This window comes from Colias croceus, chromosome 10, assembly GCF_905220415.1.
Source record: "Colias croceus chromosome 10, ilColCroc2.1".
Taxonomy (NCBI): Eukaryota; Metazoa; Arthropoda; class Insecta; order Lepidoptera; family Pieridae; genus Colias; species Colias croceus.
The window spans coordinates 5,447,680-5,467,284 of record NC_059546.1 but is presented as its reverse complement, the minus strand read 5'-3'; the positions used below and the strand labels follow the sequence as shown (position 1 = coordinate 5,467,284).

General features: G+C 35.6%; 2 protein-coding genes across 3 annotated transcripts in view; one reads left to right on the top strand and one right to left on the bottom strand.

Annotated features, from left to right (window-relative positions):
• The window catches only part of LOC123695130, a 37,342-nt gene extending 18,273 nt beyond the window's left edge, over positions 1-19,069 (top strand). The window contains exons 3-11 of the mRNA XM_045640864.1: positions 12,722-13,140; positions 13,220-13,380; positions 13,587-13,788; positions 16,323-16,417; positions 16,519-16,760; positions 16,840-17,084; positions 17,174-17,423; positions 17,506-17,676; positions 17,764-19,069. Of these exons, the coding sequence (XP_045496820.1) occupies positions 12,722-13,140; positions 13,220-13,380; positions 13,587-13,788; positions 16,323-16,417; positions 16,519-16,760; positions 16,840-17,084; positions 17,174-17,423; positions 17,506-17,676; positions 17,764-18,264 (2,286 nt within the window). The 3' untranslated portion in view covers positions 18,265-19,069. The remainder of the gene's footprint in view (positions 1-12,721; positions 13,141-13,219; positions 13,381-13,586; positions 13,789-16,322; positions 16,418-16,518; positions 16,761-16,839; positions 17,085-17,173; positions 17,424-17,505; positions 17,677-17,763) is intronic.
• Positions 1-19,605, bottom strand: part of LOC123695131 (autophagy-related protein 16-1) — a 139,960-nt gene that overhangs the window by 103,066 nt on the left and 17,289 nt on the right. The gene's annotated exons all lie outside the window — the stretch shown is intronic.

Sequence of the window (19,605 nt, the reverse complement as noted above, 5' to 3'; positions counted from 1 at the left end):
ATTAATATTAATTAGCCCAGACGCCGACCTTTTTTTCTACCATTAAGTTTTTTAACTTTAAAACCACACAGCATACGTGCAATGTAAAATCTTTTAAAAGTGAAGATAATCCTATTGAACTGTCAGTGAGATGGTATCGATATTACTTAGTGGGGTAAATAAAGCATTTTTTCTTGGCACATTTTAAACATCTCTTGACGTGGACACGTGAAACAATGTATGCGAAAGATAAACGATGGCTTTTGAGATAAAAGTAGCACGCGATATCTGTAATTGAAAGAAAAATCTTTCCATTTGAAACAACGAATATTCTTTAAAATGCAAGAAAATACAGAACAATGGTCGTATAGAATTTTTATTTATAATGAGACAGCTTGACATGTGTGTCGAAGTTCTCAAGGGGTAAATAAATATATTCTTAAAACTGCTTTCAACTTAAAATACAAATACACAAATTACGGGATTAAGTCGATGGAACAGCTGTTGATCTAAATTTCTATTACAAATAGATCGATCTCATAAATAATTTAACATAATCATTTAGAAAAATCTCACGTATAAAATTGTTTAATGCTAATTGATGTTAATAGAAGACAAGTAATAAATGTTTATTGAGTGTAAAGTGACAGAGAAAAGCATACAAAAACATTCTTGTTTTGAGTTAGTAGTTGTAGTTAAATAGGAAAGGTAAGATAGCATTAAAAATTGTTTAAGCAACCATAAATTTAAACTATACGCCTTATTTATAGTCTAGCCAAGAATAGTAATCGATAAACAGATGTAATAAATTTTGTAATCAGATTCTTAGCAATTCACGGCAAAGTGGGCGCAAATGCGGAAAGAACCAAATCGATGCGGTAGACAGACACCAATGAATCTAAAATAGACAACAATAAGGCAATGCCTATTGCACAGATGTATAGGGACGTAATCTCAACCAGGAGTGATTTAGATTGCCGATGGAGATTCAATCAGTCAGTATATTATTGTTTCCGGATTGCACTCCAATGATCGAGTTATGATTCAAATCTAAATAGATTTTATGTTAATTAAGCGACCGCCAACAATGAGGGCTCGTTTAATGCGGGACCGGCTATACAGGAAACGTTGCACATTAACCACCCTCGGGCACCGGGAGGTATCAGGAAACAATACTCGTATAGTACAGGCAAAAGGCGATCGGTCGCAATCTGCGCCAAGGGCTTTTAATTGACAATGGGAAGCGACTCCTCTGAGATTCGCTGGCCGATACTATCTTACCTTTAACCCTCTCATTATAGTAGCGAGCGCGTTCGGTCAGGTATGTCTTATCGCATTTGCCCATTATAGTGCAGATCGGTATTATCCTCTTTGCTATAGTTCAGCATCAGGATGAGTATTAACTTTGCTTTTCTAAATAAGCTTCATTGAGCTTAGACATAGTAAGAAATTAATGTACAGTCATTATGATCATCTGTGATTCTGCAACTAATCAACGTGGCGGAAACGCAGTCGTAGAGATGTGCTCAGTGACCAATCGTTATGTTGCCGTTTGCCCGAGATCGCGGCATCGCTAAGATAAATTCCTTGATGATAATAGTAATAAATTGTTATACGATTATATTCAGTTAACTATAAGCTTTTAAAGCTTTCACAAAGGTGCTGAAATAGTGTTGAATTAATGTAAATAAAGTGTCCTATCAGCGTAATTTTTATGTATAATCATTTAGTTTTATAGTTAATTGAACTTTTATGCGCATATACAACATGTAGAACAGTGAAATGCACATAATACTGCTAGGCCGTTATTTATTTCAATTACTTAGAAATTACCTTTCCCGTGGGTACCAACCAATTAAAAATAAAAGATCCTTAAGAGTTAAAACATGTCAAGTGTTTAAATTGTCTAACGGCCAGATGAGAAATGTGTGTCGGTAGACAAACGCAGAATTGTTATCACATATCTAGCATTAAACGTGTTTCGCTATACTGGTAGACATAATGCGACATTAAAAATGCACGTACCGTCCAGTCTCCGAGTATATAATGGTCGTCGTGTTTATACAGCAGAGTGTTTTACGATAGTGAAGACGTTTGAAATGTTGCGCCTCGCTCTATCGCATGCAAAGATGAAGCGCATTCGAATTTGACTTTGTGTCGGCGACATTCTTTGTGAGTGTAATTGGGTATTCGCAGGAAGAGTGCGATTCGAAATAAAGATATGGTTGGCTAGCGAGCAGGCGCAGTGTTGTCAAGTGTCCATCCAATGTTATCATCCCGCGACATCTTTGTAGAGTCGGTTTTTCTACGCGTGCGCGGAATTGTAGGCGGTAATAGCGTCCGTCACAACGGGATTCGCCGGCATCGTTTCGCGTCTCATCGTGTGGCCGCAATACATTGCTCCACATAAATTACCGCGAGTTTGTTCCGGTAAACCGAGCTTTAATTTTCACACTCACCTCGTGACAGAGCGGTTTACTTGTATCTTTAAATATTAATTCAATAAAAATATGGGTCAGTGGGTCTTTAAAACAATCAACACATATCATGTCAATAAAATAAATTGTAGGCGAATGAAATGGCGCCGGAAAAAATCAGTTACCTAGTTTGTTCGGTCGATAGTTCTACATCACGATGAATCGCGATATGATGCTCTCGAATGAAGCAAACGTTTGATCAATTGCCGATAACGGGAGGCGCGAGATGACGCGACGATATAATTAATGTATTTTGACTTTATACGCTTGCAACTTGATACTTGATTTGTGAAACCCAAATAGAAGATGAAAACTAGTGTTATTAACTATTTCTATGCCATTAAATTGTTGCTCCTAATTTACCTTGAAATAACATTACAATGTGAAGTATCGATGTATATTCAAATATTATAAATCAAAACTATCAAGTAAAATAGCTCATCTAGTTCCAAAATATCATTCGTCGTTTTATGACTCTATCTTTTATCAAATTAACTAAAACATTGTTCTAATTAAGATGCATATTTAAAAAAAAAACAAAGCCATTCATTGTATGAAGCGGTATTTTTTTGTCCAACTAATTATTTCATCAAAATGATTGACAGTATATAACAACGTGAGATAAATACATGACATGAGTGATAGACTTTTAATTTAGTTCAGTAGTGGATCAATAAACAGTTTAACATTACAGGTCATTATCTTATTACATCAAATCGTCCCACTTTATGTTTTGGCATCAATCAAATTATAACTTAAAATAAGTCGTTAACTCGGTTATATGATAAATAGCGAAACTAATCCATGTTGTTGTTAATACATTCGTCAATCCGAAGGCATAAAAATGTATAGTTCGGTATTAAGTAACATCGAACAGTCTGAGAATACATTTGGCATTCACGATAAAATAATAGAATAAACGTCGATAAAACCGCAGCTTGAGGAATATGCCGGAACCGCAAGGTCTCCGTTATAAGTTTATAACATTAGTGTTTTTGCATCCACCATCAGTGGGACAGGAGTGCACCGGGAAACCAATCAATTACATATTAGCTTAATGTGACGACGATCGTCGGAGACTTCGCTAGCATTTGCATGGTGCGTGCAAAACCGTTGAGGACTTGCCTAACGGAGTATCGGTGGGGACAATAAACTTATGATTGCTGTTTATGTCTATATGTTACATTCTAGAAAGAGGAAAACTCGGGGATATATGGAAGTAGATAGATATAAAAAATTGGATGCCCTGTCTGCTTAGTGAAGTAGTCATTGAATTAAATTCGACATGAAAGAGAAAAGTTTGGTCAAGACAAATTGATAGAAGAATTTTGTACTATTTAAGATAAAATAATTAAATCAAGAATCATTTATTGCCTATGCTTATCTATTACTTTTCGAAGTTCAATATGGTCATACATATAATTAGCTTTCGCGTGAGTTTTATTAGCATTGTGTTGCTTCTAACAATCGGTTCATAAAGCACGACTGGTGTACCTCGGTCCGGACTTATGATACAAAACTCCTTCATTAGAAAATAGATAGGTGGATAATAAAGCAAATTTTAATTGGAATTGCCAGCAATAAGCCGGGGGCGATGGAGTCGGGTAGAACAATGGCGGCGAGTCAGTAGGCGGGGGCTTCTAGCTACAGAACCTTGTAGCCGCCCGCCCCTACATTTTTGCTTGTTGATACTTCATTTTAATTATTATTTAAATTAAAAAAAGCTAATGATTTCATAAATCTTTATAGACATATCAGTGGAGAGGCAACTCTTAAAATGTGTTAAGGCATATTAAGTTAATAATTACATAAATCGGCGTTAATATAATTACTAGTTAGTGTAATTTATTCTTCCTTATCATATCTACAGTCGATACTTTAAATAAGTAACCAATTAAGGTCGTACAACGCTTGCGATTGGGTTTCACTAACTAAGTAAACAGGCGCCTATTCATTCGATTCATTCATAAGATTAAATAAGTAATATAGCATTGGTGTCGAACGTGAGGTTCATGGGTACTTTGGATGATTACTTGTTCGATAATGAGTTTAGAGGTCCGTTAGAAAAGACCGGTCGAACGTACCGTACACACGGGGTATTCACTCTTACGTATTAGTTACCACCAACACGGCCATGTTACATAATTTCTACAAATGTGGAGCAAAAGAAAGTACGTCTAGTAAATACTTCTTGGACAAATATGGATCACGGTGCAGACTCAAAGAATTGCATTGAAGAAACTAAAATGATACTATTCAAAATAAACTCGGACTATCAAAAAATATACATTTCTAATCGATGTCAATGCTACTTTTTATTGATATGTTTTTATGCACCAAACAGCTTTCTCGTCGTATACTTTTAGTTATTTAAAAAGGTTACGTTCGTAACGGTTGCTTAAATACCGATATTATTGATTGTGTCAATGAAATATTTACAAATGATAAATGTACTCTGCGCTGATCTGAGAATGTTGCGTAATGATCGGTGAAGATTTAAATCTTCAAATAATAATACTTTATGTTGCAACTCTAGGTAGTGAGCATAGTTTATTTCATCACTCGATATGATGAATGTGCATTCTTTAAATATTGAATTAAGATAACCGTTAATATAATTTACAAAGTGGCTACACTGCGTAGCAATGAAACATTGAGTATGTACGGCGGATGTATGCGTTATATTCCGTTATCTATAACCGATGATCATACTAGTTGGTTGTGAATTTGATCCTATCGATACAGCATGTAAGCGTGCAGGCGTTGTCCAACGCACCCAATAAGTATCATTGGGATTTGATTTCTGTGGACACCGGTAAAGCCGCAATGCAATTTGCCGCTGGCAACGCCGCGGCTGCGGAAGATTGAAACAAACCTGTAAATCGAATTTATCACGTACGGGTTGCTGTCATTACAGCAGGCAGTGGATTCCTTGCGGTCGCCACTCCATGCAAGATGAAGTAATACAACACAGGGATACATCCCTCAGCATAATAAAGCTCACTCAATCATTGACAAAGCTCAAATAACATTGTAAACTTCGTGTTGACTTCTTTACAAATTGTTGTATTGAATTAAATTCTCACAAATTGTAGTTTTTCCAAAGTTATGCTTTGTAAATACTGGTCACGATGAAGTATAAAAAATCTTAAGCGTAAAAATATACAGGGGCTGACTTTAAATTGTCCTAGAAATCATAAACCACATCGATGTGAGCAAAAACTTAATGTAGGTTAGCATAAAAGTAACCGTAATTCTTGAAATGCTCGATAAATTGAAGATTTTCTCGGTACAATTGTGGCTCGTGTCTTTCAAATAAGAGGAAAAATCGTTGGAGAATTCGAATTTGCTACGTTCTGTTGATTTGGATACCTGAGGTTTACGGAGAGGTGAATAGTCGTGTATAAATCGGAACAGTGCCTACCGTTACTGTACCACTTTACTGAAAAGCTTTACAAACGTCACATACAAACTCGACAATCGGTCGGAGCGTTCCCACCACTCTGATATACGATGGTGATTTAAACAAGAGGACCCGTCGTCAGTCATCGTTATGAGTCGGGAGATACACAGGTGTAAGATATGCACCCGTCGGCGTTTGTCACGGATGATGGATGGAGAAATAAACGTGGAATATTAGCATCTGACGAGTGTTTAAGATCGTTGTCTAAAAGATCGCCACCATGTGCGGTGTGGGGAACGTCACCCGCGGCGGTCGTGACCGTTGCGCGTGCTGTGTCATGCGCCACTTGTGATTATCGAGCTGCGAAGCGCCTACCGTCAGTCACGGTGTTTTATTATATGACATTTATCATAACAATCATTATGCTATATCTTTATTGCCATCATTTGTGAATTCTCGTACGTATAATGTAAGATTTAGGATCTCGGAACTAAGCGCTCATAAAAGTTGATTTGTATTAATGGTAACGCGATTTAAAATATTTAAAGCTTATGAAATACTTCTTAAAATGACATTTTTTTTATAATTTAAAGCAAAATTTTCATTCTCATACAAACATGTCCACAAAACAATAGGCACGGACCACAACAGTAACACAATTAGCTCTTTTCATAACAGTTCTGCACGACTGTATCGAGCGTGGATCACTGTTTCAATGGATTTCGTGACAGTTGTCACGTGACGAGGCTCAGAATCGCCTCTACCGGGTAACTGTTACCGTTTTCCGATCAATAGATGCTTTATTGGACATCGGGGTCACTATCGAGCGCAATAGAACATATACATACACACTTCCATAATCGTTACGTTACATATCGATTAAGTGATCAATATTTACTTTGCGTGATAATGATGCAATTTTTGTGTTACATTCAATTACTCTATTCTGTACTCTCAGTATATTCACAAGTTCGTGTGCTATAATCAGAACCAATCATTTTCAAAGCCTACTTCTGGTGTATAATGAGCCCAATTGACGGATAATGTAATTAGATATCCGAGAACTGTTACATTATTGGAGCTTAAATCATATATTGCTTACATTGTAATGAATATATCTGTGTAGTGAGTTTATTAGGCATAGATTTCCATATTGACGAGAATCAGTAATGGTGGCTGTGTTTGGCCCGACCTCCGCGGACGCAATAATTGAGCATAGAAATCAAATTACCGATGATTGATGTTTCCGTTATAACACGAACTCTAGCCACAAGTATCCCACCGGCTAAGCAGACCGTGTCATTACCTTAAAGAAATTCGACAACACGTCTCAAATGTCTGAAGCCTAATTTAATTAAGAGAAAGTCATTCTGAACTCCTCATATTCAAATGACTGAAAAACTTGCAATAATTCTAAAGAATACACCCGCAGAACAAGGTTAATATTGTTTTTGATTGGCAAGTTAATTAAAAACCAAAATTCGCGTTCGGTTAATCAAAGTGGGACATGCTCACAAATCAATCTCCTTGCAAGCGGTTAGACATTGAGCTACATCCGCGATTTTACGAGTCGAGCAATATAAAACCATTAGCGGTAATAAATGCCCGCTCAACTTACATATGTGACGTTTTACAACGCACTTTGAAATATCTATATGTTATACTACGACTGGCTTCATAACAAGCAATTGAGATGCCTGCGGCTGCTCCTCTGTTGTTCCTGTCTAATGTGTGCGACGTCTGTTAATTATAATGCGCACTATTCTCTTATTTATCTACGTTATAATTTACATGTATGCGTGCTTCTTACATGCCGGAATATTAAACATACGTTATGATACAATATTTCAAATACAATTATGATTTATTCTTCCATACAAATTATCGGGAAATGCTTAGTTCTGTCAAATTAAAATAGTATCATAGCTAAACTATGGACGTTTAACAAATAAGATTCAATGTGTAGGACAGCCACGACTATTACATGTAATAAATTGAGTATCATGTACGTTCATCCTGTTATACAATGAAATATTTCTGATTTCCCATTGCAATGTATAAATAAATAAAATGTCTACGTGCAGCTTACTGAACGCGCCGCCGGAGGCACGTAAGCGCTTCTATTATAACCGTTTATTGCTTTATTTCATTCAAAGTGAAAATCGTTGCAACTTCCACACAACGTTGAAACTGTAATAGTTTATAAAATATATCACGTAATTTCTTCTGCAGAGAGCCTTAAGGTGCCGCGGCGTGCAACGTCAATCACATAAAAGTGTTTACTGTCAGTTCTTATCTGAGCTTTATTTTCATAATGAATAAATCAACTGTGTGAAATATATCTTCGGGCTGAACATTTTCACACTATAATTATCTTTGAAGTGGATACAGGTGGTGGTTTATAAAGATTCGTGCTTAATCTTTTAAGCACGAATCTTTATAAACCACCACCTGAACGAAAGATAATGCGATTGTTATCTTTTAGTAAAAGGTTGAAATTTAAAAATATTTAATATGAAGGACAGTGAAAATTACAAAATGATAGTCTAACAACTTTCTTGTGCACTGCATTCTTAACAGGAAAAGAATGCTTGATGTAATAAAAAATAAACGTCGTTATTACGTCTGTCTCGGTTAATCAAAGGGCAGAAAATAAACGTAATTGTACAAAACATAAAAGCAGCTGCAAAAATAAAAACAAATTGTGATGTCGCAGTCGATAATGCACCAAGCGACCACAAGACTGGAACATTCATCACGAGTTCATTTTACATTTTCTATTATGAAACTTTGTTACGTTGCGGTCAATCTATGTAATACGAACTATGAAGCACCGGTCAAACAAGTGCAAAAAAAACGAATAGGTTAATCGGCGTGAGTGAATTCAAAGAAAGCGACACAGAAGACGGATGCACTGTGCACCGAAAACCTAGTTTCTATTATGGCCGCCATGAACAATACGAAATTATAGCACTTAGAATCTACTACTTGAATGAGTTAGCGGGATTAATCGCGGAGAAAACAAGACAGGTTTCTACGGTGGTCATTTGTGATTGCACTTTGTATTGTACTAGTCGTTAGTAGAAAAATTGGCTGTGACCTTTCGACTCTTTTGATAATACGAGTTAGAATTGCGATACACGGTTGTTAAATTGCATGCACGAGAGCTTTCGTCGATAATCGTTAAATATTTAATTGTGTTACGCTTTTTCAAAGTTTACAACATAATGGATAAAGTCTTTATGCGAAATTAATGATTTTCACCGTTTCAAATTTACAATAATAAAAAAGGGTGCTGATATTTACTTTACAATGTAACACCGGGGCATAAATCCACTGATCGTTTACAAGACATATTAGAGAGCCATGTTAGTTGTTTCAGCTTATCTTAATTGAACAGTTTAAATTAATCGTGCGAGTCGAACCACGTAGGCGGTAGCAGGCGATAGTGATACATTGATCAGGAAAGGAGAAATCGCGATGGAGTTCATAAAGCTTAAGCCGGCAACGAAGCGACCCGTGATGCCGTGATCAACCCACTGACCCGACCAGAGATTATCGAGGGTAAACATGCTACAGACGTTTCTTATGATCATTAAATTACCAAGCATGCGCGGTATTTATAACATATTCATTATGGATAAGCTTCTTAGGGTAATGAGGCGACTTATCATGACATACGACAGAGAAAACGGAGATTATAGAGTAAACGGATGGTATATTTTATACACGGTATGTTAAATAACATCGAAGGATCGAGAACATAATTAAAGCTTATGAAATCTGGAATTTGGAGTGCTTAAAATATTTGATACCTACCTTTAAAGAGGTAATTCCACAAAATAATATGGCAACTATTAAAATACTACACATTTAAAATCTTCTAAGTTAAATCTGTTTATTATGTCTTACATCTGTCTTCGGCAATTCAAACATTATAAAGGCGGGAACTCACAATTCCATTATGTCAGCGCAACAAAGTTTCATTCAATGTAAATAAGTTAGACATTGCTACTGTTGATGTAAATGGTTATATTTAGACACGCCTAGTTTATCAGGTGAATTAAGCCGTACAAATGTCGGCGATGCAATCTGTAAGGCAAATATTAATAACCCGTTTAGTTATACTAATGAAGTTGGTTTAATTTCGAGCACAGATTTATGTTAAATATGTTTTGCTACTGTTATAGACGAGTCGTAGTAAATACTTCGAGTGATTTTCTAGAGTATCCATAAAAGTCGGTTGAAGTTATTATTCCTTAAGTAATAAACCTGTAAAATAGGTATGCCTCTCGAAACGTCAGCTATTCAGTAGCTACATAAACTGCAACACATCCGGAACATAAAATATTCAATTTCCATAAACTAAACTAGATTACAACAAATTGGCACACACAAAATGAGGTCTTTAAAGGTCTACGAGCAAGAAATCACAGCCGATATCCATAGTGTGCCAACCAGTACAAGTATGGTGAAACGTAAATAGCAGGTTGGAGGCATCCGCCTCATTGAATGCGCTGACCCCATCTGATCACGGCTCGGGGCTAGCACACATTCGCAAGTGATATCCGACATAGGAATACAATAGCTCTGGTAAAAACCCTTTAAGGGTCTCTCTAATAGACGTTAGATAGCTTGCAAGCCTTACTATAATTTCTGTTATTGAATACAAATACATATAAATTACCAGTTTCGCTCGCGGCGACCACGGTTCATGTATTTGCGTGGGCTTGTATGAAGTATCTCTAATTTTATGAGACAGCGCCGAAAATACCACTCGGCCGTCGACCGCCTCCCAAAATTGGAATTGTTCGAATTTTATTTGAATTACCAATTGACTAAATACGGAACATGTGATAATATGAAACCTAATATTTAATTACATTAATGATTTCAACTTAGAGCTTGATTACCTACATATTAAAGCTAAAAATGGAAATATGGATTACTACATTTTCTGTTTTATGAAGTGTTAGTTGTAAGTTATATAACGATAAATAGAGGAGCGCTCCTGATTCAAGTAAATATCTCAGGTGCGTCAATCGTGTTTCATCGTTTAAGCCCACACCATGTCTAACTGAAATGTACAATATTGCTCTCATAAAGCAATCTTCATAGCAGTCACGGGTTATGTGGAAATAGGGCAAACAATCATGTTTTTACTATGTTTTGCATCTACAGTAATTCCGTTGAATGCCATAATGCCACCCACTTCTACAGGGGCGTTAAGTTTATTATTATTAACGTTATTGCAACCTATATATCAGCCATTTTTATTTTTCTAATAAAATTAGATATATCGCAAACATGGACTGGACCCGTTATACGAGAAACTAATGCAAGTGTTTATTGCGATGAATAATTTTCTAACGGAGTGTTGTATATAAATTAAATTTATACTAGTAATTAAACGCCATTAGAATACTAAAAATAAATGCTGCTTTAGCAAAAAGTTTTTTATGTAGAAATCCGTAGATGGCTCGAGACACGCGAGGTATCGACAGGCTCTCGAACTCGATAAGTGCCATCAATCAATTACTATTCATTTACATTTAGATGACAATTGCGATGACTGTTGACTTAACGTTTTATCTTTTATTATATCCTTATAATTTATTTGAGTATCACTTACAATTATTATTTCTGAAGAAATATACCTTTAAGCTTACCTCTAAGTACAAAATAAATACATATATATGTTTAATAATACCGCTACTTTTTAGTAACTTAAGTAAAAGCTCGTTATTGGTAGTCAACAATGAATACAATGAAATCGATTTATCGAGCATGTTACAAAAACTGCATTTTTTGTGTCGTTGAAGGCATTTTAACTCACTTGTAATTCAATTTCGGCAAAATTCGAGTTCTACATTTTTTGAAGTAAAAGTTCAGGTCAAAATATAATGATCTGTGAATTAATATAACTACATTTTTTTCTATAAAATGTATTTTCACTTATTTTGAGGGTAGAGACACGCTGTGTAGGAGCAATAGAAAAAAAAGTTGGCAATAGTGAATACACGATTGTACACGGTTCTTATTCCTATCCATAGTAACTGAGTCGCAGTACTTACTATAATTAGTCGGTAATGATAGATACAATCAATGCCATTTTATCCAATTAAATGTGCAATCTCCTATCCATTGTCAAGAACATATAGGATTTTTTTATATTCCAATACCGTTGACCATGGAGTGGACGACACTTAAATAAGAACCGTTACTACATTGTGCGAAGAGCGTGAGCGTAACCTAACAGCACCCGTATATTCGATCTTCACAAAAAACTGCTCTAATAAGCTCTTCACAATTTTCAACTAATGGGTTATTGCTTTTTTGGATTGACTCTTGAGCAATTACCATTCAAACGAGTGATAATTAAAACAATCATACGAAACAAACAATCTAGGCCACTTATTATAGATATTCTAATTAATTATCGTACGTGAAAGCTTACGCCCGTTTCTTAATGTACAGTTAACTCCTTTCGGATGTTATAAAATAATATGTAATTTGAGCACTTTGCAGTTACGGCGGCGAATTTAACAATTACGGCGCATTTCAGCTCTAATTACTTTTAAAGACAATTATAAAGTTAACGCCCTCTGATTGAGATCGTAATTGTTTTACATTCATTCTCACAGTTAAGGCCGGGATAGAGAATAATAAATGTTCTTAATTAGACTAAACAACAATTCTGAGAAAAAAGTCCATACAAAAAGCTCATCAGTATGTGCAGAATTTAAATTAAGATTTTTGTGTTATAAAATTAGAACTTATCATTTAGGTGATTTAATTACACCTTATCATAGAGGTGATTAAATTTTATTGAGGATTAACGTATTTTTTACACTTGTTACAGATGTTGCCACGGCGTGTGACCAGCGGAACAATGCGGATTTTCATTAGTTTAGCGATTCTAGTGTGCGCAGTAGCGGCACAAAAAAAGTTTGAAGGGACTTTGAGAACGGCGGCCGATGCTCCACCTCAAGACAATCTCGCCATAGAATCAGAATCTCCCGAACCCTCCGTTGTAGAAGCCCCACAAGATTACAAGAGTCCAGCTGCACCACCTCCCGAAAAGCCTGAAGACGAACTCGAAGAAGCCGATGAACCACAAGAACCTCAAGAGCAACCAGAGCCACAAGAACCTGCCCCAGTGCCAGAAACGGCCGCTGGTATCCCACCCTCTGCACCAAGTGGAATCTCTGCTCCATCAGCTCCTGCAAATTCATTAGAAGAATGCGATTCTGAAATGATTGGATTTGAACTAGTCACTGGGTAAATTGACTATAATTATTAAATGGAAATACTATTAAAAATGTATGCTTGATTGCTAACTGTATTTTTTCGTGGACAGGTACGTTTTCTCAGCACCTTCACACATTTTGGATGACATCCCCGGCACTCTTATGTTAACCGATTGCTTGGAGCAATGCCAGTCCAACGACACTTGTCGCGCAGTCAACTACGAAACTGGCTTGTGTGTGCTTTTCAGCTCTGATGCAGACCAATTACCCGGTAATGATCCATATTAAATGTGAATATAATAACCACTATTAAATATTAGCAACTCAAAATGTAAACTTTTCAAATCCTTATTATTGATTTTATTACCTACAAGAAAACAATTGACTACTGACTACGAAACCATTAATGTATTTAAAATGCTGAATCATGATATTTATATTTTTTAAATTATATAATTTCACCTTTTTCTGTTTTAGGAGCATTGACCAAGTCCCAATTTCCCGTATTTACAATCTACGCTCAAAAATCATGCATGGGTGTGAGACCGTGCGAGCGCGCATGGTGCTTTGATCGTGTACGCGGCTACCATCTCAAGGGAAAAGGCAAGAAGACACACACCGTCAGTTCAAGACAAATGTGCCTCGACCTTTGCCTGGGCGAAAATGAATTCATTTGCAGGTAATTTCAATTTATTACCTATTTTCCATAAACCAAGCATAGTAAAAAAAAATATATATTATATAGAAGTGGTAGGTACAGAATGCTTGTGTAAAATCGATTTCTTACTGATATTTCTCATGGGAAATTGTTTAAATGCCTTAAATACACGGAGTATTATAAGTTCATACTGTAGCAATATCATTGGATTCTTGTGAAAGGAAGTGAGAATAATTTTCCCCTCTTTTCTTGGATTACAATCCTATACAAAAGGTCATAACATCTTCATTGAAATACTGTTACTTATTTGTATTCCCTTCAACGAGGAAGTGAAAATATTTAGATTCTGCGAATAAGTAAGATTTATATTGTGTTGTTTCTGAAGCGGATTCAATTCAATAAGCCAGAAACCGTTTCCTTGCTATTATTGTGGTTATAGTGATAAATTGGAATATTCCTACATTCCTATGGTTAGATTTAGATGTTATTATTATAAAGATAAACTTTGTTTACTGATAATAATTTAGTAGGTGTAACATACATTAAAAGTATACTCATGAATTTTAAAGAAGTTAAATATTTACTCAGAACCAGTCGATCTGCATTCGTTAATTAATCTCAGTGCAGTGAATGTAGTTTATTTTGCATATTTTACTTTTAATTAATTGACGCGGTTCAACATTTCAAATCGTTTTCTATTAATAAATCGTATTAGATTCTGCATTAAACCGTTATCGGTACAAGAAAATATAACATTTAAGATGTTTATGTAGTAATATTTGCTATGTTGATTTATAATGTATCGTAACAAATTCAAAGTTCTTTTTGCTCTGTAATTCGTTATAACTGATAATCATATTTAATCTCCATGCATTCCTGATGGGGGGTTCCGTGAAGAAATATATTCCCTATTTCTAGCCTTTCAAGTTATCTAGCTATTGCGTGTTTCTAATTAAATATGTATTGCCCTTATTTCATATTTTATGAGAGTATTGATGTAATGCTTTGATTAAAATTATACAGGAAACAAGGAAATGAGTGAATGTATTTATTAGATATATCGCTATATAATGGCAAAGCACATGATCACAACCAAGTACACCCATAAATCTGTTTTACGAGCACGCTACCATGTCCCTAGTTTATTTTAGTTTTAAAGCAACCAAGATCATCGGAAATCTTATTACCCCACTTAACTGGTCGTTTGATACCAATAAAATTTGCTCATCTGAGTTTTATAAGGAGAAACTGCAGATTTTATAGTGATCATTTACTTAAAGGAAATGCTTAAAAGCGCAAATACTAGGAAACGCTTTAGACCGAATGCGAGATAGTAAATAGAATTACTGTTATTCGTCAATTAACTAATTAGTGGCAATAATTTAGTTTAATTTAAAATATAATTACGAAACTAAATCCCATTTAAAACATTGCTACTATTTTCAAGTGGACAATAGGCAATATAGCATAATCTGTTTACGATTTTATCGAACGTATTAAATTACGGTTGCGCAATTTTGTTAGACAGGTGTATCTTGAATAGAATTTTAACTCTATTGAGTCAAGCAGCGAACTGCAGGGCGGAGCTCATCGCGATTTGACAGTCACGACAAATATTCGTTTTCGCGGGCGCGGAGGCTTCGCGCCACAGTGTGGGAGAGGACTGCCCTATCGCTTCCTACTTTCACAATACAATTATAAGCGATAAACTGAACTCCCCTCTTTAACTTATTGAAAGACCTACATCTCATCATGAGAATTTATGCTCTGAATTCATAAATGCCAACCCTCTGTTCTATCACGTCTACTATTTATTTGAACTTAAGAATCTTGCAACGAACATTTCTATGTTATCATGTTGTAGTATGTATTGAATAGAGTAACTTCAAATTTACTTCGCTGCTAAAAGTTTTCAAGCGCTGGATGGGAAAAAACTTAGCTTTTTATTTTTAAAGTTAATCACGTTCAAGCGGAGAAGATAAAGCGTGTGTTTGAGACGATCCTTTATAAGGATGTATTGGCACAGGTTAGTGCGAGGGTCACGCGATAAAGATCGATTGTAAATCAAGAGAAAATATTGATACAGATGAACATAGATAATATTGTCCTTGCGCGGGTGGTCACTATAAAGTAATAAAGGCCAAAGAGGTCACAGTTACATAAGTTACATCGTGAAGCGACTTGTAATAAAACCAGTTCATATGCATCTGAATCGTTCCCTACTTGATAAACTGCCAGTAGTATGATTAACTGACATTCGATTTGAATTTTAACAACGCTTAGTTTAAAAACATGCCTTAGCTTTTTCTAATGCTTGAAGAAATGTTAAAAGGTTTTCCATTATACAATTACCTTTTTGTTGCTATAGCTAATTGATTTTAATTATCGCATTTCCGTGTAGTATAAGTCTACCTCATAATCCACATCTATAGATAAAGACGATTAAAGTATAAGAGCGTAAAAGGTGTCACTGGATGAGGTTAAGTCTGAGAAAGTTCACACGGCGATACAAAAAGAATAGAACACCTTTTATAGCACGTATTACTTCGTTACAGATCGGCGAACTATAACAACAAAACAGGCGAGTGCGTTCTATCAAATATGGATCGTATTACTCTCGGAGGCACCAACGCTTTTCAACCGAATGAAGGTGCGTACTTAATGAAGTGTAGTTCAATATTTTTTAAATAATAATATAAAAATAAAAATAAATTTATAGATAAACATTTCAAAATAATTTTTTTTACACAGATACCGACTACTTAGAAAACAACTGCGTTGAGGAGCCAACTAAACTGTGCGAGTTCAAAAAGATGAATGGACGTATTCTCAAGACTGTCGACTCTGTATATCAAGACGTGCAAACAATAGAAGAATGTCGTGAGCTGTGTTTGAATTCACCCTTCCGTTGCCATTCATACGATCATGGTGATACTGGCGATCACGTGTGCCGATTATCTCATCACTCTAAAGCTACTCTTGCTGACATCCAGGTTTGTAGATACAAAATTGACTAGTTACATCTTAGACATCATTAAAATGATGGTAATTAATGTCTTTATTATCCCACAGGATCCTTATTTGGAAGTACCCGAGGCAGCCACATACGAATTATCTTCCTGCTATAACGTATCCATTGATTGCCGTGCTGGTGACATGGTTGCCAAAATTCAAACGTCAAAACTTTTCGACGGCAAGATATACGCTAAAGGAAGTCCAAACTCTTGTGTCGTGGATGTTAAACAAAGTTTGGAATTTGAATTACATATGGGTTACAATAACATCGAGTGCAATGTTAAGCAAAACGGTCTTGGCAGGTAATTAACATCAAAAATCTTCAATACTTGTTTCTTCATTATACATTAGTTAAATATCGGTATGATTAATGTCGATTATTTTGTTGCAGGTATTTAAATGACGTAGTAATCCAGCATCACGACACGATCGTCACCTCTTCTGATCTCGGATTAGCTGTGACTTGTCAGTATGATTTGACAAATAAAACCGTTGCAAATGAAGTCGATCTCGGAATTCAAGGAGATATTAAGACTGGTCTATCTGAGGAGGTCATTGTTGAGTCACCGAATGTAGCGATGAAAATTACCGATAGAAGTGGTGATGATACCATTGCGTCTGCTGAAGTCGGTGATCCCTTGGTAATTATTATGAACATATATTACGAAAAAACATTTATATATGAATTGAGAACATTATATTGTTAACTTTATTTAATTTTAGGCTCTCAAATTTGAAATCATGGATCCGAATTCACCGTTCGAAATCTTTGTTCGTGAGCTTGTCGCTATGGATGGCGTTGACTCAAGTGAAATCACACTCATTGACAGCGACGGTTGCCCCACTGATCATTTCATTATGGGACCACTGTTTAAATCAACTGCAAGTGGAAAGGTAGCTTATTTAGATAGTGTAATATCATTTATTTTCACATTATTATTTCTTCGTTACTGGAAAATCATGTATTGTTTTTGTTTACAGATTCTTCTATCGAACTTCGATGCCTTCAAGTTCCCATCATCAGAAGTTGTCCAATTCCGTGCCTTGGTAACACCGTGTATGCCGAAATGTGAACCTGTTCAATGTGATGGTGGACCGAATGAGTTGAGATCAGTCATGTCATACGGCCGTAGGAAGAGACGTTCTACCCCTGCTGCGCCCACTGATAACATGCTCCTTGTACAAACAATTCAAATAACAGACAAATTCGGTTTCGACAAACAACGCGCTAAGAACGTAACTGAAGATTCTGTCTATGTTCGCGAAACCGACGTAACATGCGTCAATGCTGCTGGAGCCATGTTAGCAGCTGCCGCTTTTATTGCAGCACAACTAGTCGTGCTGGCTGCATGGACATGCAGTTGGCAACGGAGACGTGCGGCTGCCAAAGCAGCAGAGTTATTGCCAGGCCCCAACGCTCCCTCATCTCTTTGCAAAGTTTATGATGCTAGTTTTTCCCGAGCGCACCAGAGGCACTTCTGAATAGATCTAAGAATGTCGACGTAACGAACGTTTGCAATAGTAGTATATTTCGTAGTTTAAATACCCCCGTCGAGTCTTGGCTCTAAAAGTGTAATCTTTTAATGAGCGGAGGACTTTGATAGCGGTTCTTAATGGTAGTGCATTTCCGCTTTCTATGTCATTTCGAATATAGCCACGGATTTGCACGACACAGAGACGGGGACGATCACTTAAGCGTTAGTGATTGATGATGAATGAAAGACGTGACGTATTGCATGATTGTTTGCGTGTATGACGTGAGTGTGTACGCTTGCTTGTCCCCGTCTCTGCGGTCGGAAGCGGGACAATGGTCGTAGTCGTTATCGAGATTATGTCGCTCATTTGTCACTTTACGTGCGAACGTCCTCGCGGATGATCGATTAACGTATTGTACCATATTTTTCAAAGTAGAGTAAGAGTGACCTAACAATAGTTTTAAGTCAAGAATAACATTTCTGTACCTTTTAAGTAGATAAATCAATGATGCGACCAAGTCAAGAAACGATGTATAGACAATCGTTCCGAAATCGTAATTTATTCAACCTAGGAATAGTTTCTTTTTTACGTAATTTATGATCGATTTCGAATTATACCTATAGTATACATCGTAATGTAAACGAATAGTTGCTTATAAAAACATGTGCTATTTTTATATTATAGTAAACCGAGAGTATTTTATGGACATAGTGCCTTATTAAGAATTTGTTTAAAAATTTAAATAAGTACCAACTTCAACCATCCAAAATTGTCGAATTACCTACAGTGAAATAAAAATTATAAAATATTACAATCATGTTTTATTTTTACTTAACACCTACCTGAACTTTCTGAAGCATGAAATACTTTTTAGTAATTCAATACCTATCGAATAGAAAATCAATAAATCACATAATTCTTTATTATTTTCTTTTCAATGAATATATTCTGATGACAGTATTAAACATAATTACAAACAAAATTCAGAAACCTGTGTTAACTAACAAGGTCCTCACCAAAAATATAAAAAATCTATACTTACACATTTTAATCATTCAATGTAAGCGTAGTCTAATGAATTATTTTTTATGCAATAGTGGGTTATTTGTAGGAGAGACGAAAATATTATATTAAAAATTTGCATCTCAGCTAATTGTTTTATTGTAACAAAATAAAATAAAAATGGTTTGTACGAAACTAAGAACATTGAAAAAAGTTCAGTTAGGCGATATCACTAGCAAAATTTTATTAAGTGATTTAAAAGAAATTTATGTGTATATTTTAAAAGTTTGCATTTTAAATTACACAACGTTATAAAAACTTCACCCTAAAAGATTAAATTTTAAA